The following is a 23,818-nucleotide window of genomic DNA, read 5'->3' as shown; positions in this document are numbered from 1 at the left end:
TGTCAGACACAGAGATACCAGAGACCTAGATGAGTATGTGGAACTGTTTATTGATTAGAAAATTTCTAAAGGTTAATTAAATGGGATCAGGAACTAGTTTCATGAGGACAGGAGCTGAAGTCAGCGCAGACAGAGGAGCTGGTTCTTCACCACTATGACAATGACCTGGGCAGTAGCAGCTGAGCTGAGGGACAAACTGCTGGCACTGGAGCTAAAATGTCCTGTCCAGGTGCACTGGAACCACTGGGTAACTGGGACTGTCCTGTGGAGATCTGTTGTTACAGCCAACTGAGTAGAACTTCTTCGATGTTGTACTTTGGTATCTGCACTGGGTATAATCAACTCCTACCAATGTGAGTCTACAATCAGTCACAGAAACAGGAGATAAACTATCATGACAATTTGTACTTATCCCATCTCTGCAGGTAGTACTTGCATTGCCACACACACTGACAACATCATCAAAGGTTGTATGAAGGAAAGTATTTAGGTCCTTACAGGTTCCTGTATAACTGTTAACGACACGCATTGCATCATCACATCGGGGATAGGCCATGTTATAGATGTGTTGGATGGCAAACAACTGAGACCGGGTTGGTGGCTGGCACGAAACAGGCTTTAAGACAATTCCCAGCAGCAGCAGGAGACAAAGTCTGGACTCAAGCAGCTTCAGACCCATGTTTCCTGTGAGAACAGAAGAGAAGTGACTACTCCTGCCTTGGCTCAGTTTCCCTATCTCTTCCTGAAGGCCCTTTGATGTCACTATAGCCACTTCTCCTGGACACATTCCCATCACTGCCCCTCCTGTCCCAGGCCTAGACAGGCAGTGTTTTACCCAGTCTGCGTTGTAGCTCCTGTGGAACTGAGTGCTGCTTGTCCTGTAAATCAGGGATAATGTGTGAGCTGCCCTTGGGCCATAGATATAGGGCAGGCTCTGTGGGTGGAGCTGGTGGCTCAAAGTCTTCAACATGAGGATTTTACCGATTGGTACACTGCTTGCTTGTTCAAACAGCCTTCGGATTTCTCACTTGCTGAAACAATGTGCTGCTGCCGCCTCATTGTAAGGGGTGAAATTCAAAGTCCTCTTGTGCAGGGATGTTTGTAGTTCCATTCTGAACTCTACATAGAAATCTCTGCATTGTCTGTGGACTGGCTGCAGACATTATTTTCAGTAATGGGCAGACCACATTTTCTTTTAGCCTGGCTACACACTTAGAAACAAAGCTTTGGAAAGCCAGAATCATAAGGGATATTTACATTTCTGTTCTTCATTTTTAGAATTCTATGGCATTGGCATATGCAGAGATGGCTCAGTGGTTTAGACCACTTGATGCTTTCCCAGAAAACCCAAGTTTTCTTTCAGCATCTTGGCTGGGTGGCTTACCACTGCCTGAAACTCCATTGAGGGCATCTGATGTCTTACAATAGTATCTATTGGCGTGTACACACACATGAACACAGACACAGAGACACATATGTAAAACTAAGTCTTAGACATCCGTGAGATGTCAGTGGTTAAGAGAATTCATTTTCCAGATCTTTCCCTTTTAAAGGATCCCAGTTTGTCACATAAAAGTAACAATTGCAAATAACTTCAGCTCTATGACACCTGTTTGGGTTTGTTAGTACCTGCCCATGTATGACACACGTGAGTGCTGACACATGTGAAAGTTAAAAAATAATAAACATCAAAAATTTCATTTACAAACAATTAAAAAAGCTTTACCAAAGTCATAATGGGTAATACATTTCTGATTGTTTTCTGTATATGATTTTTTTCTACATTTCCAGGTACCCACATTTGTCCCCAGAGCTAGTACCAATGGTCTTGTTTTACACCATAGACCCTCAGGAGAATACCACTTCATCTAACATGCCAGAGTTACTCTAAGCCAATGTTTAGAAAGATACAATAAAGGTAACAGGTTTTTATTTCTGTTGTTCTTTGAGCTGGTATTTGAACCTGGGGACTTGTGCACTCTAGAGAAACTATCTGACACTGAACTACATCCCCAGGGTCTCATAGGTACCGTTGGCTTCAGTTGATTAAATGCCTCTCTGAGTTCTTTGTTCTCAAAACCTCCCCTGCATTCCAATCCAGTGATACGTCCAGACCCATGCACACTGCGGTTATGAAGTACAGCTAGCGTTAGATCCTCGCAGTAAGTACTTGGTTTTTCCCAAACTTGATGAATATCACCAGTTATTGTCTCAAGAAATACGTTTGCAGTTTAGCTGTAAATCACAGTGAGCATTTTCTGTCCCTATTGATAGATATGGTTTTGTGCAGATTCGGTGGGTAAGAGATTTTGTCCAAAATTTGGAATTTCTTCAACCTGAGATCCTCTTGCAATGACCACTCTGATCTATTGACTGACAGATGCCCAGGGTCAGCAAAGTATGTGACCAGCTCTGCCAAGGCTCCAGCTGTCTATGGAAATGACAGACAGTGCACAGCATTTATAAAATTGTCACAGTGACCCATTTTGTAGAGACTGATCTTTAGAGGGTGCAAAGAAGGTTTGAGGCAGGCTGCCACTTTTCAGCCTGAGTTTGGTTTGAAGTTGCTTAGAAACCCAGACTGAATTCAAATTTTCTGTCCTTCTGCCTCAGGCTCAAAGTTCTAGGGTCCTGGACTTGCCCTTGCAGAGCAGCTAATGAGCCAGGTTGTCAGCAGCCTGTGCTGATGTTAGTGGAAGGTCAGCTTTGGGAGGTAAGACTCAGCAGGAAGGAGCTAGGATGCTGTGGGCATGCCCTTGAAGAACATTTTGGGACTCAGTGCCCTTTCCTGCACTCCTTCCTTCTGCCATGACCTTGGGCAGCTTTGCTTTAGCACATACCTCCCATCATGGGTTTTCTCTACCACAGATCCCCAGACAAGAACACCAACTGACTGGATGAGATCTTTCATGCTGGAATCAAATAAATCAGTTTCTTTCAAACATTCATTTGTCACAGGCATTTATCAAGCATTGGAAGTTGATTTGTAGCACAATGCAGGTTAATTTAACTCTGATTCTTTTACAAAAGATCAATGTACAATTGATCTAAGGGCTCTAAGGTTTTCTCTTTCATGTTAGGGGACCTCCTGTGTATCTCTTTGGAAGCCTGTTGAGCAAAAGCAGATCTAGAACCTTTCCATCAGGTTTCTGCAGTTACACAGGAACTTTGGGGACACCTGCCATGCCGACCCTGCTCTGGGGTGGTTGTGTCTTAGAGTGCACTGCAGCTCCTCTTGCACTCAGGATTCTGCAGGGACTCATGCATGTAACTTCAGGTGGACCATGTGGAGCTCTACCTCACCTCCCCCTCCTTACTTGCTAAGCATGACTGGAACCACCTTGCTGCCTGTGGTCTGGTACAGCATGTCTTCATCCCCGGAGCCATGATTGACACCAATAAATATGTTCTTGGGGTACTCATTGAGGGGTCTCAATCACACCCTATGTAGTAGTTACATGTAGAATAGATGGTATGATACTGTGGCCTCAGCTTGCAAGTCAGACCCTGTGTTTGGTATTTTAATTGTAATTATATTGACTCTGTAGGTCAGTGTGAGAAAAGCAATTCCACGTATCTAAGCCCTGAACCTTCCATTCACTTCTTCCAGAGGTTGAATTGTTGGGGTCCAGATGGTCTGCACTTCCTTTCTCAAACCCTGACTGTGGGAAAACTGTAGGTACAAGATCTCAATCCTGGGAATTTGTCCTCCAGGGCACAGCAAGATCACAATCACAAAGATACTGTTTGTTTGTTCAAGCTCTGCGTTCACTGGTGTCTATTAATTAGCTAGACCTCGTATGGACAGCAGCCGGTAAATAAAATTGTTCCTTCATGTCCATCAGAGTTCTGGCTCTGACTGTCATTACCCCTTCCTATGTCCCTGTGATGCCTGCAGCTGTGTCACTGAGCACTAAAAGGATGCCTGACCTTGTGTTTCTGGACATATTCTCTCAGGACTCATGATACTCCTCATAAAGTCACCTCACTAGTTGGGTTACTGATCGTGTAACAGGGCCCTAGACCTTAGTAGGCCTCCTGATCTCAGCAAAACTGACACCATGATGGAAGTAGTTCAGGCTGTAAGACTCAACATGCACACAGCACCTCTTGCCAGAAATGAAATCAAAGACATAGTCCATCAATGTTCATAGTTATGGGCAAGTCTCTGTCTGAGGGTTTTCTTGTTGTGAAGAGACACCGTGATCAATGCAACTCCTGAGAGGAAATCATTTATTTGGGTTCTTTGTCTCTCATGGTCACCAGGAAAGGGAGAGTGTGACATGGTTTCTGTCCCTGTAGTGGGGCCAGTTGCATGTGGTCCTATATGAGTGCTAATGGTTTAATGCTTGTTTGTTGTTTGTGGTTGGTGCTCCCTCTCTCACCCATCCCACACTAAGTTATCTGACACCTGAACTGCTCAAGTGTTAGAAGAAAGAAGTAAGGGCATAACTCCAGCAAAACTGGGCTTTGTGTAGAGGTTCTGGTCTCTCCCCTCTGAGCTTCAATCCTGTCTCATTCTTTCCTAATGTTATGCAAATGGTCTTGCTCCTTCCATTTTCCCCTCCCTTTTCTCTCTCTCCCCTCTTACTCTCCTTTTTAAAAGTCCAGATGATTTGTAGCCCAGTCATCTTGAACATTTGTTCTGACTCTTACTTCCAAGGATAGAATAACATGTTTTATCTCTTATTAAAGTCTTTGAGTCACGGAGAGGAGTAGGAATGGGGCAATTTTCCATGGAAGGGTGAGAAGCATTTCTGCACGTCCAAAAGCTCTCTGGGGAGACTTGATGAGTCTGAGTGAGACAGGGGGATGAGGGGATTGTATGCTTGTGGGCCCGTGAGAAGCCAGGAGATGGATCTCAGTGGTCCTGAAGAGAGCAAACAATCAACTTCATAGTTATGGCGGCCACATCCCTCTTGATCACCCCCATCTCATAACTCCCCACTTCTCCTCCCACCCCTGCATGTACTCTGAGAAGAGATGGTTCAAACATCCAGGCCCTGGGTTGAGGTTGAGCAGGCACACGGTCTCCTTTTCCAGATGGTTGTCTGACTTGCCTGTGAGTTCAGCAGGTGCAGTCAACAGCCCAGGATCCAGAACACACAGGCCGTATCTCCTACACTCCCCAGATGACTGACACTATCTGTTTTCTTCAGTCCCAAGGACGAGGTGCCCAGTGCTGTGACAAGCTCTGTGTGCCCAAAGCTAAGTAGCCAGAGCTGGGCTTTGCTTCTGCTGCCAAGTCTCTGTGGCCCTGGCATGGGAAGAAGTTTAGAGGTCAACATTTATTTGTCTTTTTCCTGTGGAAGTTGTTTTTTTAAGGCAGTCAAGACCTTGCTACACTGAACCAGATTTCCTTTTTCCTTTGACATTAACTTTTATTGAGGTCACATGCAGACACTTGAGTGTTATGTGTGCAGTGCCCAGCATGGGTGCTTCCCCTTTAAACTTTTGCTGTCCAAATTCTCCTGTCTTTGTCACTAAAAGTTATTTCAGGTGCATAGTTGGGTTTGTTTTGTTTTGTTTTGTTTTTTTCTCATGGGAGTCTCCTCAACACCATTTGCTCTATGATTTCCCCTGCTTGATCCACCCTATTTCTGCTTTTAAGAACCGTTCTGGATTCTGCTCTAGACCCCGCCATGGTCTAGCTGTGCTCTGTTGTTCAGAATGCTCAACTTTAATCAGTTTTACATTCAGAATTTAATTGCTTCTCAAGAGAAAGAAAGGGGGGTTCCACCTGCCAGCATCCTCCCTCCTCCTGTTTTCTCCTAACCTGAGGTCATTTCACACAGAAATCCTGGGGGAGTAGGCTGCAGAGAATGACCTGAGACAAATGCATTGCCTCTCAGCTCTGGGTTGGGAGCATTGGTGTCTGCTCTGGAGGGGAATCCTGACAGAGATGGGCTAATATTCCCGACAGTGACTGAAAGAGACCTGGAAATAACCAGGTTGAAAGAGAGTTTGGTCTGCTGTAACAACAACAACAATAATACCACACACACAAAGAGAATGTGTGTGTGTATGAGACAAAGAAAAAGAGAGAGGGGGAGAGGGAGGGAGGGGGAGGAGAAGAGGGAGTACCACATGTTTTTCTTCTGGAATACTGGGCAACACCAGATTCATTTAGGAAGACTTAGAACTGCCGAATTGGGAAAGGGTGTCTGGGGAATGAGCCTTGTCCCTGGGACTGAAGAAAACAGTGTCAGTCTTCTGGGGAGTGTAGGAGATATGGCCTGTGTGTTCTGGATCCTGGGCTGTCGACTGCACCTGCTGAACTCACAGGCAAGTCAGACAACCATCTGGAAAAGGAGACCGTGTGCCTGCTCAACCTCAACCCAGGGCCTTGATGTTTGAACCATCAGAGTTCATGCAGGGGTGGAGAGGGGTGAGAGGAGAGGTGGGGAGTTATGAGATGGGGGTGATCAAGAGGGATGTGGCCTCCATGATTTTGAAGTTGGTTGTTTGCACTATTCAGGACCACTGAGATCCATCTCCTGGCTTCTCACGGGCCCACAAGCATACAATCCCCTCATCCCCCTGTCTCACTCAGACTCATCAAGTCTCCCCAGAGAGCTTTTGGACGTGCAGAAATGCTTCTTAAACTTCCACAGGAAACATGTACACACATACACACACACACACACCCAACACCCCCTCTCCCCCATAGAGAAAGAGAAAGAGACATACAGTCAGACAGGGACAGACAGAGAGAGACAGAGAGACAGAGATAAGAAAGAAATAAAAAGAAAGTCAGAAAGAAAGAAGAAGAAAGAAAATAAAAGGAAGGAAGAAAGGAAGAATGGAAGGGAGGGAGGGAGGGACCCTTAGACAGACAACTTCTTCAATCACACATCTTTCCTCCCGAGAGGCGGCACAGGATGGTTCCACCCAGGAAGCAGGCTCTGGAGGACCGTGTGCATCCTCTAGTCATGCACACGGTCCAGCAACTGCCTTCCGTTCACCAGTGTTACTTCACTAGCAAATGGAATGGAAGGGTTTGTCGGGGCAGCAGCCACCTGAGGGAGTCAATGAAGAGGCACAGAGAGAGCTCAGCCTGTCACCTTCGCAGAGCAGGACTCCCAGCAGCCAACATGGGTCCTTCTATTAACCAACAACTTCAGTCTTGGCCGGCTGTCCCCAGACATGCATAGGGCTTTAGAGTCCTGACACTTTCCCGTTTATCTGTCCCTGAGGATGACTCTCACGTCTCTAGAAAGGCCAGCCTTTAACTGCTGTGTAGCTCACTGCTTCTGTTTGAGGAGTGTCTCAAAATCTTCTCTCTCTCCCTCTGCCCTGCTTTAAAAAATGAGTTTGATGTCACAATAGAAGAGACTATGTCACTCTACATGACGTTTCTGGACAATGGCAAACTTTCCTCTCTATCAGGGGTGTGCTCTGAAGAACGAGATTGTGGTGACTGTGTGAGGAAAAAAATCAGCCTCAGTCCAGTCTCACAGGAACTAGGTTCAAAAGTATCATCTGCACAAAGGAAATGAAGGGAAGAGGAAGGCATCAGCTTCTTTAGTGGCTGAAATTCTGAGAATGTACCTGGGATTTTGGGTAAACAGAGGCAGGGTGGGGTTTTACATTGAAGTGTTTAAGCTGGGGGAAATTTTTTATAAAATTAATTTCCTATCACTAAGGTAAATTTTTCAGTGTTTGTTAAAAAAGACTAATAGTTGGTGTCTCTTATACTCTCAACCCCACCTGCCCTCCTCCTTCTCTGACCCTTTCTTCTTCCTGTATTCATTTCTAGTATCTCACAGAGGAGTAGGAAAACAGCACTCAGCAGGGCTCTGGTTAATTACAGTTAACAGAAGAGAGTTTCCCACACAGAGCAAAGAGGCTCACAGGGCCTTTGTCAGAAGACAGATGTCTTGTAAGGTAATTCTTTAAATGTTATTGTTTGATTGTTTGTATTATCTTAAAAAATGTTTTGCTTTTGCTTTTGGATTAGCTTTGAGATTTTTGTTGACTTTGTTAGTTTTAGTTTTGTCTTGTTTGCATTTTGATGTAATCTTAGCTGAGCCTCCACCACTAAACAACACTTTCAGCCCCAGAGTTTTCTTCTTCTAAAGCTTTTCCTCTAAGTGATGGTGCCTGGCCTCAGTAGTTAGGTTCTACCTAAGACCCTGACTTGCCAAGACAAAGGAAGAGGGCAAAACCAGAGGAGGCCAGTAAATAACAGTCAAAGTTAGTAAGGACTACTTTTTGACAAACCTCTGGGCATTGTTGGGAGCAGATGAAGTCCTGAGCGAATTAGAGAAATAGGTATGTTACAGAAATATCCAAGACCCATGGAAACAGAGGAATCATTGACCTTTCCACACACCTGTGTGTGGAAACTGTTAGCCACAGCTTCCTCTTCCAAGATGACTGCTCCCCTACAGAGACCTCCTACCCAGACTGGCCATCCTGCCTCCTCCTACAGATGTGCACATCAGTGCATGCTGCTCCAGGTGGCTGCAGGCATTTGCATCAGAGCACAGGGACACTTGAGCCCAGCTTTTCTGTATTGAGTCTGTGAACCTGTGCTTCCTTCATTCCCTTGTGACTCCAGTCAGGTCTCCAGGACCGAGCTCTGCAGATCAAAGCAGGACAAGCCTGAAAGGGAGCTTCTGTATAGGGTTGAGGTAAGAAGACCCATTCTAGTTGGTGTGGCTCCATCCCTTGGTTGGTGTCCTGGAATGGACAGGAAGGAGGAAAACAGGAGGCCATTAGCCTTCTCTGCTTCCTGGTTGTGTATGCAATGGGACTCTCTGCCTCAAGTTCCCACCATCAGAGGTGCCCAGAGGGAATCCTGACAGTACTGAGTGCATTAGTATAGTAGTTACTACTATGGCTGGGGGGAAGGCAGACCAAACCAGCAATCAGTGTTGAGTTGGCAGAGAAGAAAGGAGACAGGGAGGTGTTAAAGTAGAAGGGGTAAGGATGAGACTGAAGAAGCCACAATAGAAATTTCCAGCCCGAGTACAGTTGGCCAGGTTACTTCTTTCATAACTAAAAAAGTTGAGTGTGAAAATTCCATCTGTCTGACATAAGGAGATACTGTAGCCTTAGGGGGCCCAACCACTTAAGGTCAAGGATAGGCCTGGTTCTGCCCACAATTCTCAGAAAAACTGCAGAATGTACTGACTGATAGTCACCTGACCTTCTGGTCCCAGATAAAGGTTGAATGCCTGTCACATGCTTGCTAGCCAATAGATTCCAAAGCCAAAATGCTTAGCCAATAAGTTTAAACTGTAACCTTGCTAATGTAACCTGTACCCCTAAAATGTATAAAAACTGCTTGTTACAGTTTTTCCGGGTCATCTCTTCTCAGGGTGTAGGTTGGTCTCGGCGCACCAGAACAATAAACCTCTTGCTTTTACATCAATTGATGCCTCTAAGTCTTTTTGCAGGGGGAGGGGGTGTCTTCCAGATTCAAAGGCTCTCCAAGTCTTTCAAGATAAGGAGGACAGAGCAATGAAGCAGTTTGGGCTAAAAAGAGTGAAGAAATGCAGTTAGATAGTCCAGGGCAATCCCATCTGTCAGGGAACTGAAGCAGAGACCTGAAAGCAGACCAAATGTGTTCTTGGGATAGAAAATGAAAGAGGAGAAAATAAAGAGAAAGGACAGGGACAGACAAGACCAGCAGTGTCCAGAGTTGTCCAGCTAAAGAGAAGGGGCCGACAAGACCAGAGGTGTCCAGCTAAGCTGACATTGCCAGCGAAGCACAGATAAATGCCGCAGGAGAAAGTGCTTGATGGTGTAGCAGGTGCTGAATGGGGTACAGAGTCCTGAGTCCAACAGGGAGTGTGAATTCCTTCTGGGCTTCATGTGAGCTTCAGTCTAGAGTGTTTCAAAGTTCCTGCCTGGGCTCTCAATTATCTGTCCCATTCTCTTAAAATCAAATCACCAGTGATCAGAATGTTCTGGACAGTGCTTCTGGAGACCAATGATGAGTGTTACACCTTCTCCATGGCAGTCCTGTGTGAGGTGTGTACTGTCCTCACAGGCCATTTGTATATGCAGGCCCCAGCCCTATGCAGTCTTTGCAGACACTTAGCGAGCTACTCTTAGCTAATGTGTAAGTTCCCCTTCAGACTTAGGCTCTGACCAGATATGCAGGTGAGTGCTTATTGGATAGTTTTGGCTCTGTCTCTTTCTTGCAGCATTGAGAGTTCTGTTGGCCAAGTTTTAGTGTCTGGTACTGTGACATGCATTCTGAATTCCCAAGTGTCTTAGTCGGGGTTTTTATTTCTGCACAACCATCATAACCAAAAATCAAGGTGTGGCGGAAAGGGTTTACACTTCCACAGTGCTGTTCTGTTTGGTAAAGATAAAGCCTAGCATTAGGGCCTAACAATGCTTAGGATGTTGGGGGTTCAGGAGGAAACTGGGTCCCCTAAATAAATAGCAAAGGGTCACCTGGTCACTTGACCACTTTCATGCTGGCCTTCCAGGTGCGTAGGCATCATTCATTTCCTCCCTTTGAAGGAAGCAGGCGCGGGTAGTTGACAGCCCTGGGTTCTGCACCCTTCCTCTAAGCTGTGCTCCTACCCTTTGTGGCCAGTGTGCGTAGTGTGGAGAGTCTGGTTCATTTGGATAATGGAGGCTTTCTGAGCATTCACTGTTACACTTAGTTCTAAATATAACTTTGTGTATCTCTTATCTTGTGAGAACAGTATGCTCCACTCAGAAGGGTGTGTACTCCACTGAGCTATGGTACCCTCAGATGCAGGCCACATTCCCTGAGATCCTGTACTGGAATGTGAGCCAGTGTTAGCCAGAATGGGAGTTTCCAGTCTGCAGTTATTCTAGTTGTTTGTTTGTTCTACACACTTCTATGTAGGAATTTATATAAGGACTTCCGGGTTTACTCTCCTCCCTACTCTCCTGCCTCAACTGTTTCCTGTGATTTGTGGTCATAGAAATCATTCAAGGAAACTGAAGAACAATACTCAGGCTTCTGTGTCTTCTTTCAATCAGGGAAACTCTCCTTCTCTCTATCTATCTTGTTGAGGGAGGTCTGCATCCCATGTGTTCAGATCTGTCTTGGACACTGCCATCAAAGTTCAGTTTAAACTACTGTAGTCTCTAAGATAAATTTTACCAGGAGGCTAAAAAAACAAAAAAACCAAAACGAAACAAAAAGGATCCAGGCAAGAGTAACATCATTTCACCATCCAATGGCCTCAGACATGGCAAAGCTCAGAAAAGCCATGATGGAGAATCCCAAGAGAGCCGGTATTGTATAGTCAGCATCTGGACTTGAGGCTATTGGCTAATTATTATTTTTAAAGTATTTTGAAATTGTCCTGATATGTTGACCCAGAATCATCATCTCCTTTTGAGCAACAAGCAGATTCCCCTTTGTGCTGCGTATCTAATGTCCTTGTGTTTTGAAAAGCAATTGCTACCAAAGAAGCTGTCATTGTACATCTGGGTTCTGTTGATGGTACGGGCATAGGAGACCACTGAGGAGGTAGTGAATCCTTCTGGTCTTGCACAGTATCACCAGTGATTCCAAGGCTAACAATAAAGGGAACTAGATGGGCATGGCTTTGGGCTCGTGTCTGAGAAGCTCGAAGGGAAATGCCATAAGCAGAAGTAAAGGAAAAGTCAGAAGAGGCATCTTAAGATCAGTATACAGCTTAATAAGTATCTTCCCAACAACAGACAAGGACATCAAAGACCACCTGACCAAAATCCCATTCCTCACTGGGCTCGAACCTCTAATCTCAGAACTCAGGAGGCAAAAGCAGGTAGATCCCTGAGTTCAAAGTCGGGGTTGCAAGAAAAAGCAAACAAACCGCCTCTCACATTTACAGTTGGCTTCGTGGATGATGACATATTACCTCCCATAGTACTTGTGAGTCAATAGGAAAGACTTTTGAAAATGGAGGGTCAGTATCTATAAACAGATTGGTTGTGTTACCCTCTGCTTTAACAGAAACCAAGCTCCCTGTCAGAGATTTAGATGTCAGGAGTTATAGTAACCAGCATACTCCTCAGGAACCCTCAGTCCTGTAAGTAGTCATGGTACCAGGGGTCTGACCTCTTTATCTCCCTCCTTCTGCTCAGGGTAGTCTTCCTCCAGTCCCAGTTGTTGAACACCATAAGCCAGTATCAAATGCTGTGTCTATGGAGACTTGTGTCAGAAGAGCTTGTCCTCAGGGAAAAAGATCTACATTAGAAAATATCCTGAAGGCCTTAGCTATCTTTTTGACAAGAGACAGGATTTTTATCTCTTTCCTGAATGAATTTTATCACAGTTGAAGGTTTCTTAACACACACCTCATGGAAACAAGGTCATCTGTCACCATATCTGTGGGTCCCTGTTGAGTTACTGTAACCCCAAGCAATTGGCTCCTGACCTGGTGAGTCTAGACTCTGGACAGATAAGGGGATTTTGAGCAAACAATTCGTTTTCATGTTTGCTGGCTTTCTCAAGGAGCCTCTGTTTATCTTTAGGAATACAACCAAGGACAGGTCTTTCTATCTTTTGGCTGAGCCTCCATTTTATTGGCTAGTGTTGAAGTCAAATACTTTTTTTTAAAAGACAGGGTCTCACTATGTAGCTCTGGTTGGTCTTGAACTCACAGAGTCCCACCTACCTCTGCCTCCTGAGTGCTGGTATTAGAGGTGTGTACCACCACATTGTGTCATTTATTTTCTTTTATATTATCAGCCTCAAATTAATTCCAACCTTTATGTGTAGTTGGTTATCCACAGGAATTAAAACAAATACTCAGTGAAGAGATGGGCGATGGGGTAGGGCAGATTCAAAGTAGGAGGAAGCACCTCTGTGCAGATCTCTGAAACACACCCCATGAGGTCTTTCTCCAGCTCTTGAAGTCTCTGGTGAACTAATCACAGCCTGCCCCAGGCTTAGAAACACTAGTTTAAAAATCCAACACTTCCGAGGTCCCTCATCCCAAGTCAGGTTTTGAAACAATCATTAGCATTCTCTCTCCAAGAACCGTGCCCCACTATAACTTCCCTAGGACTGGGATGCAGGTGCTACAGATATACCTGAAGCTACTTGTTCCTGCTTCTTGGTAAACAATGTATTCCCACAACCTTGATGAAGGAATGGTAGTTAATGCTGAGACTCATAACTGGTGAAAGTGCCAAATAGAAATAACTCAGGTTGTGGGTGGCTCATCCAAGACTCAGAAAACACCTTGGAAGAAAGAACCAAATAGAAAAGCAGATGAATGAAACCAAGAGCTGAATACTAGATATAACAGCTGTTGTAGACATCAGCTCTCATCAGATAGGATTATCTTTCCCCAAAATCAAGCCAGTCAACATGCCATCATGATCCAGTCAATATACTAAATAACATAAATGTGAGTCAAGATCAAAGGAGTCCTATCAGACCAAAGCACTAGATTACATTAAGGTAAAGACCAAATTTCACAGGGACAAGTGTTTTCCCCTTGGAGACAGAAAACAGTACCCAAGATTTAGACTAGTATTGGGTGGTAATGAAAACCTCAGCATCAGTACCTTCCTTGGCCTTACGTGCTAACTTGGTTAGACATTGGGTATTCAAGAGTGAGATGCTCCTCTGGATTCCAGAGACAGCCACATCTTCTAATGCAGTGCCAGCCTTGTTCCTTAGACAAGATGGTGAAGGTTGGTGTGAATGGATTTGGCTGTTTTGGTTGCCTGTATACCAGGGCTGCCTTCTGCTCTGGATCTGAGAAAGTAGAAATTGTTGACATCCACAACCCCTTCATTGACCTTAACTATACTGTCTACATATTCCAGTATGACTCTACCCATGGCAAATACAAGGGCACATCAAGGCTGAGAATGGGAAGCTTGTCATCAATGGGAAGCCCATCACCATCTTACAGGAGCAAGATTCTGCTAACATCACATGGGGTGATGCTGGTGCTGAGTATGTAGTGGAGTCTACTGGTGTCTTCACCACCATGGAGAAGGCTAGGGCCCAAGTGAAGGGTTGGGCCAAAAGGTCATCATCTCTGCCTGTTAGGCCAGTGTCCCCATGTTTGTGATGGGTGTGAACCATGAGAAATATGACAACTCACTCAAAATTGTCAGCAATGCATCCTGCACCACCAACTGTTTGGCCCCCTGGCTAAGGTCCTCCATGACAACTCTGGCATTGTGGACAGGCTCATGACCACAGTCCATGCCATCACTGCCACTCAGAAGACTATGGATGGCCCCACTGGAAAGCTGTGGCCTGATGGCTGTGGTGCAACCCAAAACATTATCTCTGCATCCACTGGTGCTGCCAAAGCTGTGGGCAAGGTCATTCCAGAGCTGAATAAGAAGCTCACTGGAACGGCCTTCCCTCTTCCTACCCCCAATGTATCTGTTGTGGATCTGACATGCCACCTGAGGAAACCTGCCAAGTATAATGACATCAAGAAGGTGGTGAAGCAGGCAGCTGAGGGCCCACTAAACGGCATCCCCTGCTACACTGAGGACCAGGTTGTCTCTTATGACTTCAACAACTACTCTTCTACTTTTGATGCTGGGGCTGGCATTGCTCTTAATGACAACTTTGTGAAGCTTATTTCCTGGTATGACAATGAATATGGCTACAGCAACAGAGTGAAGTTTCTTCCTGCAACTCCAGAGACCCTCCCTAACAATCAAAGACAAAAAATCCAAAAACCCCAGGTAGAGCAGTAGCTATAGACCACAAAAGACCATAAAAGACCATAAAAGCAGCTGTGAGCCTGCGTTGGCGGAGGGCTTAGTGCTTCTGGATCTCTGAGGAATCCCCCAAAAAGCCACAAGGCTGAGGAAATTTTCCCTATAGAGGAAGCATTTCTTCTCTTTTCTATAATGGGCAGTTCACAATCACGTAAAAACTTTTCCCAAGCCAGAGAGATTCTCGCCTTACTAAAGTCACGTGGGATAAGCTTAGCCAAAAAGCAAGTCTCTTTGTTCTGGGAAGAGGTACCAGAATAGCACCGTTTATGGCAGATGAAGGAATTAGCAGCCCTAAATCATGGGCTCAAGTAGCTTCCCTAGTTAGAAACGGAGATAGCCAAAAGAGAAAACTACCTTCTCGTGAATTTTTACCAATATTAGCTGCAATTAGAAAATGCGTAAAATCACCTAAAACAAACCAGCCTGAAAACAAGGCACCCCTCAGCCCCCCAAATTAGATGAGCCAACAGACCAGGATCCCCAAAGTCATCCCACCTTGGATCTTGCAGTCATCAACCAGTTAATAGCAGAAATTAAATCATCTACCCATCCCTGCCTCCTTACACTCTGGAGGAGATAACAAATATGCTATTGGCTTCTCCTGTCCCTCCTTCCATCCAACAAAAGAGGGAGACCTCTCCTCTCCCTCCCCTGAGCCATAATAATTCCCCAAGTCATAAAAACAACAAGAAGGTAGCAGATAAAGCTCAGCCAGACTCCCTAGTCTCCTGCCTTCAACCATCTATCACCTAACAACTTTGCAACTTTAGGGATTCTCTCGCAGAAACAAATACCACCCCCCCCCCAGGTTACTGAGGAACTTGATACAGAAACAGAACCAAATACTCGAGCTTTCCCTGTAAATGTCAATCCAAGTCCAGCTAGACCACTAAATTGGTATCTACTACAAGCTTCTACTTATGAAGAAAATTATACCCAAGGAAATCCAAAAAATCCTCTCCCAAATCACCCCCAATTCTAAAGGCCTAAAAGTGTAGTCAGTTATACATTGTTCTAAGACGCTCCTCCTTACAAAAGGATTTTTTATTATTTTTTCTTTTTTTTTTTTCAGAGTTGAGGACCGAACCCAGGGCCTCGTGCTTGCTAGGCAAGCGCTCTACCACCGAGCTAAATCCCATTGGTGGTATAGTGGTGAGCATAGCTGCCTTCCAAAAGGATTTTTTAAATCTCTGGCCCATACTGCATAGTCAGGGTAAGGTTTTACTCATTTGCTTTCTGCCTTGACAGTGAATATTTTAAACTCGTGGACCGTTTCTCTTCATCTGGACCTGTCGCCAGGAACTGTAGGAAAGCTTATACCTAAGAAGTCTCCTCTGTATTCCTAGATGCAGCTACTGCCGAACAAAGAGCCTACAGCTAATGGCCATGGGAGCCAGAGTTCCTCTTCCCCCCCTCTCGGCCCTGCTCATGGGTCCTCAGCTCTTCTGCGATATCTAGCAGCACCTGGGTGTCCAGGAGCCTGAGAACCGACAGCTCCGGCCGCCTGTTCCCATGCCACAGACTTTGCTTCTCCACACTCTGAGCGGGGTCTTGCAGCTTCTCACAGTCCTACGCACCCTCTCAGAGTGTGGTACACCTGGACCTTAAATTATTAATAATTCAAGAGCTTCGAATGTAGCCTTGTGATAATTTTTGGTATTCAAAGATCACTATGTTTAATCTATACACACTAAGCAAATTTTGACTGTTTCCATGTTACGTTCTGTTCTACATGTACACTATGCTTATGGTAACTAGTAAGATTTCAATGCATACTATCAAACTTCTAAAAGAATTAAGTACTGACAAAAATATATTCATATGGTGTTATGCCAAAATACCTTTAAAAATCTGTACATCTCTCTCTCTTTTTTAATAAAGATGTAAAAGAAAGAAAGAAAGAAAGGAAGGAAGGAAGGAAGGAAGGAAGAAAGAAAGAAAGAAAGAAAGAAAGAAAGAAAGAAAGAAAGAAAGAAAGAAAGAAAGAAAACGCCCAGTATACCAAATCTGCCTCACGACTATGGTAGTAACCTCCTATCTGGTACACTGTATGCTGAGACTATCTCATCAACAATGCCAGCCAGGCGACTTAGGATCAACCAATGAATAAGCGCGGGGCAAAAAGTTTTCCAAAGGGCAGTTTAAGCTCTAATATGGAGACTCATTCTAGGGAAAGATAAAGAGGAGATTAATATTTACATTGCTTTCTAGTATGCCTCCATGATGTCACATGACTCTGCTGCCCTCTTTGGAAACTTGAAGATGGTTAACAGACAACATCTCACACGTAAAACATAAACAAGAGAGGTTCTAAATCTATAGAGGGCTCTCTAAGACCTTGTTCATGTGGTCATCTACTGAAACTCCCATCAGGATGGTGTGCATGTCCTAAGAGAACAGGACAGCACTGAGAAGAGCAATGAAGGAGCTTTACAGAGAGATCCCCATGAGAGCACTGGTCCTTCCAAAGACAGATGATACAAAAACCAATATGCACAGCATTCTTCCAGTCTGGCCATGGGTCAATATGGGAAATCAGTTACTTTCCCATCTATGTCCTGTGACGAAAAATATCAGGGGACACACACCTCATCCGTCCACAGAGGGGTGCTACTTTATAAACAGTAACTTGACCTTTCTTGGGTAGAGACTTAGCCACAGTCAAACAAGAACATCAGGCCTACAGCCTTCACAATGCTGCTGCTATTCTCAACCTCTACACTCCTCAGAACAACCCAGAGGAGGGCCTCCTCTCCCACTGAGGTCTGCCAGGTAGAATGTACTCTTTTGTCTCCTTTTCGCAGCTTCAAATACATGATAGTGTTTGTACACACCCACTCTGTCTCAACAGAAACTTTAGTCACCGGGGCTGAAGACTCTACAGAGGACTCAGTTACATGTGCCCCTAAAGGACACTATTCCTGGTCATTAAAGACTCATGAATGAACTTCACTTTACATCACAGGTGACTCAATCTCTGTCCACAACTCTAGGGATAAAATATTACCTGAACTCTGAATGGAAGCTTCACACTACAGGTAGTATTGAGAGGATTAACCAAGCTCTTAAATAAATTGTGCAAAATTTGCCAAAAAACCTCTGAAAATGACTGGATCTGTTCTCATTGCCCTGAGAAGTGTTAGAATAGCTCCACAAATCACAACAAGTACAGCCCTGGTTTGTTGCATGGAAGGCTTTTCCTCACATGATTTCTGGTTAGACTCTGAGGTCAATCAGATGATTCAGTGTGATACACTATGAAACTTGTGGCAAGTCCAACAAGTCCTACGGGAATACGGGAACAAAGTTGTACACACCCAGTCTAGAAGGAACTGAATTCTTCTGGTAAGATCCACAGAGTAGTTGGACCCTCTGTGGGAGGGACCCTACTAGGTGATCTGAGAATCACAATGACTGTCACATTGCTTGATGTTAACAGCTGGAGTTATGTTTTCAAGTTAAAACCAGTGCCCTCAAGGCAAAGACCCACTTGAGGCCACAAAGGAATACATTCCCATCTGTGATTCAAGGACAGCACTCAAATTTCTCTTAATGGACCAGTGAGTTGTCTCAGCAAATAAAAGCACTGTTGATGACCCTAGTTTGAGCTGCAGAGTTCATATGGCAGAAGGATAGAACCAAATTCTGCAAATTGTCCTTTGACCTCCAGATACATGACCTCTAGATACATGACCTCTAGATACATGACCTTCACATATATGACCTCCACAAATGTTCTCTGGTATGTGTATACCCACCCACACAATAAATGTAAATCATTAAAACCAAATAGCAAACAAAAATCCTGGACAATAAACCATCAACCCCCACAAACTTCTGCAACCCCATCAGCTATGGTCCAGATTCAGACCATTGCTTCTCAAAGAGATGATTATGTAGAAGAACATAAGCCACCCTAGCGACAGAGAGAAGAGACCATAAAGAGAAAAGTGCCAACGAATGTTCAAGGTCATGAAAGACCACCAGGATAAACATGAGAAGGAATGCCTCTGACTTCATTTCCAATGAAATCTGCTAGCTAAAGGGGCGAGGAATACAGAGGCAGGGTGCTAAGCCACTGCCTTCTCAGATGGATGGGCCACACCAGAAAGTACAGTTTAAAGAATCAATTCCTGGTTTTTGTCTATGTAAAGCTTAGATATAAAATAGTGGTGATTAACATGAGAATTTCACTCATTTGTGTAACCATAACTTGTTCTCATTCACTCCTGTGCCCCTCTGCACTTCTTGCACTTCCTCACCCTGTGTGGCTCTGGCTCTCTTGCTCTAGACAGTTCCAATTTCTGCTTCCCTACTTCATGTATTCCACTGCCCTATTGTACACTTTCCTCTAGATTTCTTCCTCACTTCTCATCTAATTTCATGTCGGCTTACATACAGAAACACAGACAGATACCACACACACAGAGACATACCATTTTTAAAAATCCATTGAGGTAGAGACACAGTTCGGCAGTTAAGAACACTGACATTTTCCAGAGGACCTGGGTTTCATTCCTAATTCCCATGTAGGGAACAATCATCGGTAACTCCAGTTCCAGGGATTCAACTCCCTCTTCTGCCCTGTGCTGATGTCAGGCACATATACGATACAGAAACATTCATATAAAAAAAAAACCCATCTACATAAAATACAAATAATGAATTAAAAATCAACGTTCTGCATATGAGAGAAAATGTGGCATTTGGCTTTTTGGGCCTGGCTTATTCCAGTTAACATGATGGTTTTCAATTTTATATCTACTTTCCTGCAAATGCCAATGTTGGGGGTTGGTACTAATGGTTGGATTTAACCAGGAATCTCTGTGTCCGAATGCAAAAATTTCTTGTTCCCAATTGGTTTTTGATTGATCAATAAAGAGCCGAGAGCCAATGGCTGGACAGAGAGAGGGAGGACTTCTAGGATTCTGGGAAAGGGGGCAGACTGGGTAGGGGACCAACTAGAAAGGAGGAGATATAAAATCACCACGATGCTGTGTAACATGGATCAGACTTAGAGGTGCAGTAGAGAGAAACAACAAGCTGTAAAAGATTGCAGGTGAGTGACTACTTGCCACTTTCCCCTTCTGGCCTCGGGTAGCAGATGGAGGATTAGAAATGCCCAGCCATTGAGGTAGGCAGAGCATAATTGAAATTAAGTTGAAGTGGGTGTTTCCTTAACTCACAGATCCAAATAATTCCTCGGGTGGGTGGCTGGAGGCAAGCGACCCACCAGGAACACAAGGCAGTTAGATAAACCAGCTATTCATGTCAACATTTCATTTTCATTATGGTTGGTAAAGTTCTGCTGTGCATGTTTGATCCACAGTCTTTATCCATCTGGTGCTCTTACACATCAGGGTGAACCCTTCCTGACTCTCTGCCTAGGTCAGCAGTCATTATGGCTGAGCTGAGCAAGTATCTCTGTAGTGTGTCCTCAGGGCACAGACCCGGGCACACACTAGCTGGGGAATAGAGTTTGCCTGTCTTCACTTCTTTCTGTTGCCCACAGTGCTTCCACATGTGGGCATTCCCACAAGTGGTGAACACAAGTCCCCCTCTCCCTTCATCATTATCCTCAAACCCTGTCAGCAGTAGTATTTGCAGGTTCTTTCCTTCTGACAGGGCTGCCGACTGGGAAAAATTACATTAAGAAAAAGTAATTAAAACAACCTTGAGGATCTCTGAGTTGGATCCCAGCCTGACTACAGAGTGAGTTCCAGGAAAACCAGGATGACATAGAGACCCTGTTCCAAAAACAAAGCAAAGCAAAACAATAAACAAAATAACTCCTCACACTCAACAGCTTACAGTACATCCCAGCCCAGTCAGCATGGATGCATCAAGAAAACACTTACCACAAATGCTGGCAAGGATCCAGGGAAAGCCTAACCCTTGTTTCCTACTGGCAGGAGTGTTGGCTGGTGTGGTCACATAAAATTCAGTGTGGCAGTTTCTCCACCATCTACCATTTACTGTCTAGCATGTGCCTGTTCATCAGTAGATGACTCGAGGGTGAATATGGGACACATTTTCAGGATGGAGTTGCATTCAGGTGGAAAGAAGGCAACTTTACAAGACGTGGTTGGTCCTGGACAATAGCTTACATGAAGTTTTCTATGCCCAGTGTGACAAGGGTCATGTGCTCTCTGAGATGGAGCCCTTAGCTTCTCTTGTTAAGTGTGAGGACTTATGTCATTGAATGTGAGTAGACAAGAAGAGACAGAAAACGATCACCAGGAGAGAAGGCTTTGAGGGTGAGAGTGCTAGAAAGGTCCCTGTCCCAGGAGAATGCCATTGTCAACAGTGCACTTCTCTAGAGCATGGGGTGTCTGTGGTGCTGACTGGAAGACAATGGAAGTCTTAGATGACTGTTTCCAAGGGATGGTGAGCCCAGTCTCAGTGTTCTGATGGCACATTGCCTTCCTAGTTTGGCTCTGAGTCACCCTGCTCCCAGGTAGAAAAGGCTGTGGATATTGTGTCTGGAGCATGTGATGGAGTGGTTAGAAATGGCAGAGAGAACTTAATCCCATAATGCAGGACGGGGAAATGCCATGACCCACAATGTTGGTGGTGGTGTTTGTTTGGTTTGGTTTTTGCTTTTGTGTTTGTAGACAAGGACTCAGGTATTCAGAGCTAGCCTCAGATTCACAGTGTAGCTCAGGCTGGCCTCACACTCACCATCCTCTTGTCTCTACCTGAAGACACTGGGATTATGGGATGCTCTGTCTAGTATTAGGGACTGGACCTAGGACTCTCTACATGGCAGGCAAACACTGCTAACTGGACTACAGCCTCAGCCCCATCATGCCTGTTGTCACTCAGAACCATCATGCCTGCTCTCCTGTATTGCATGGATCCAGGTTTTATTAGGCTTGGAGAGGGAGTTCCTGACTGGAACCCACACATCCAGTTGTGCTTGTCACTAGTCACTTGCTGCTCAGCAGAATGGAGATCTTAGGTTGCATCAGTCTCTCATGTAGCACCTTTCTCTGAGCACGCCAGGAGATCATCCCTCTTAACCTCCCTAAGCCAGGGTCTGAACCTCTTGGAGTCCTGTCATTTACCCTGCTGCTTCTGTTTTAGGATGGCCTGGGGGATGTCAGACTGGTGTGCACAAAACACACAGACTCCCCTTTATGTTAGGATTCTTTCTGTCCCTGCACACTCTGCAGGAAGCTTTTCTTCTAAATTTCCTGCTGTTTAAGTTTTGCACATAATTAGATAATTTAGCACACCTTGAGAGCTGTGTCCTCTTGTGTTAGCTTTGCTATGATTGATGGTAAATATAACTCTTACCAATCAGAGAGTTCAAGCAAATTTAATATTTATACCAGAGTTCGAAGATTCCTGAAGAGACAAAACTTGTTTTTTATTAGGTCTTAAAAACAGCCTTAGCCTATTAAAGTTGAAGTAAAGCTTACAAACAGTTTTTTGAGCTCAACCCCAGCCTGGTCTACATACTAAGTTCCAGGACTGCTAGAGAGCCTGACATAGTGAGACCCTGACTCTGGCTGTACACAATTTTACCTGAAGTCAGTGAATTTTGTTAACCCATGAAGTTTCCCAAACTTAGCATTGGTATGTTAAGTGTAGATTCCATAATCCAGTCAGGGAAATAGAATGTACATTTACTGCTGCAGAGAAGTGGCTTCCCTGCAGCCTTGAGTGTGGTCCACTGAGAGCAAGAAGTACCAATGTCAAGTAGAGAATAGAGGCTAGAATCTCATGTGGGGCCCAGAAAGGAAGAGAAAACAGAAGCTGGGAATGCAGACTGAAAGACAGAGGTACAGATATGAGGACTTACTTGCCCCTACTCTCAATTCTGCATGTGACACTGCATGAAGGGTCCCTGCCACATCTGCTGATGCCGGTCTCACCCACATCTTTAAGTGATGGCACCTTCCCATCTGAAACTGATTCCTGACTACAGTTCTGTCCTCAGGAGGCATGGCAGGTCCTCTGATTATTCATCTCTTTTTTGTGTGGATCTTGGTTCCCTTATCTTAGACTCTGTCCTTCTTGGTTTCTGTTAAATGGTCTCACAATGACCCCTGTGGACAGCCATGCAGGAAGAGAGCAAGAAATTGTCTCACTGTGAGATCCCAATTCTCTAGTCTCTGCCAGCCACTTCTTCCCCACAGATAAACATTAGGAAAGATGTCCTGTAGGAATGTTCTGGAGAGATGACCATTCCTTCTCAGATTGATTTGTTTTCAGGGACTGGGTAGATGCCTCAATTGATATACGGTTTTGCCTCAAAACACACACACACACACACACACACACACACACACACACACACACACACAGACACACAGACACACAGACACACAGACACAGACACAGACACAAACACACACACACACACACACACACACACACACACACACACACACACACACTTCTGTGTGTATGTTTCTTCTCTTTTTCCTCTCTCACCATCCCTGTCAGACACAGAGATACCAGAGACCTACATGAGTATGCTAAGGTGTTTATTGATTAGAAAAGATTTAAAGCTAAATTAAAGAGATTCGGGGACCAGTTTCATGAGGACAGAGGCTGAAGTCAGCGCAGACAGAGGAGCTGGTTCTTCACCACTATGAAAATGACCTGGGCAGTAGCAGCTGAGCTGAGGGACAAACTGCTGGCACTGGAGCTAAAATGTCCCGTCCAGGTGCACTGGAACAAATGTATAGTTGGGATTGTTCCATGGATGTCTGTAGTTACAGGCAACTGTGTAGAACTTCACCGATGTTGTAGTTTGATATCTGCACTGGGTATAATAGCTTCCTCGACTTGTGAGGCTACAGACAGTTATAGGTACCGCAGATGAACTATCATGACAATTTGTACTTATCCCATCTCTGCAGGTGGTACTGGGATTGCCACACACACTGACAACATCATCAAAGGTTGTATGAAGGAAAGTATTTAGGTCCTTACAGGTTCCTGTAAAACTGTTAACGACACGCATTGCATCATCACATCGGGGATAGGCCATGTTATAGATATGTTGGATGGCAAACCACTGGGAAGGGATTGGTGGCTAGCATTAGGACAAGTCCAAGCAGCAGCAGGAGACAAAGTCTGGACTCAAGCAGCTTCACACCCATGTTTCCTGTGAGAACAG

General features: G+C 44.7%; 1 protein-coding gene and 1 pseudogene across 2 annotated transcripts; both read right to left on the bottom strand.

The window, feature by feature from the left end:
• Positions 1 to 211: 211 nt before the first annotated feature.
• On the bottom strand, positions 212 to 23,319 carry LOC308427735 (ribonuclease 2B-like; the record flags this gene model as incomplete). The annotated part of the gene is made up of 2 exons (XM_080925928.1): positions 23,299 to 23,319; positions 212 to 684 (listed from the first exon to the last, which is right to left on the bottom strand). Exon 2 carries the CDS (start codon positions 677 to 679, stop codon positions 212 to 214), a length of 468 nt encoding a protein of 155 aa, XP_080782054.1. The 5' UTR covers positions 680 to 684; positions 23,299 to 23,319.
• Positions 23,245 to 23,801, bottom strand: LOC308427736 (ribonuclease 2B-like; annotated as a pseudogene). Its single transcript has one exon. The product of its transcript is annotated as a ribonuclease 2B-like (transcript).
• Positions 23,802 to 23,818: the final 17 nt, after the last annotated feature.

This window comes from Micromys minutus (genome assembly GCF_963924665.1).
Source record: "Micromys minutus genome assembly, chromosome: 12".
Lineage (NCBI taxonomy): Eukaryota > Metazoa > Chordata > Mammalia > Rodentia > Muridae > Micromys > Micromys minutus.
Note: the sequence above shows the minus strand (reverse complement) of the source record. Positions and strands in the feature narration are given on the sequence as shown.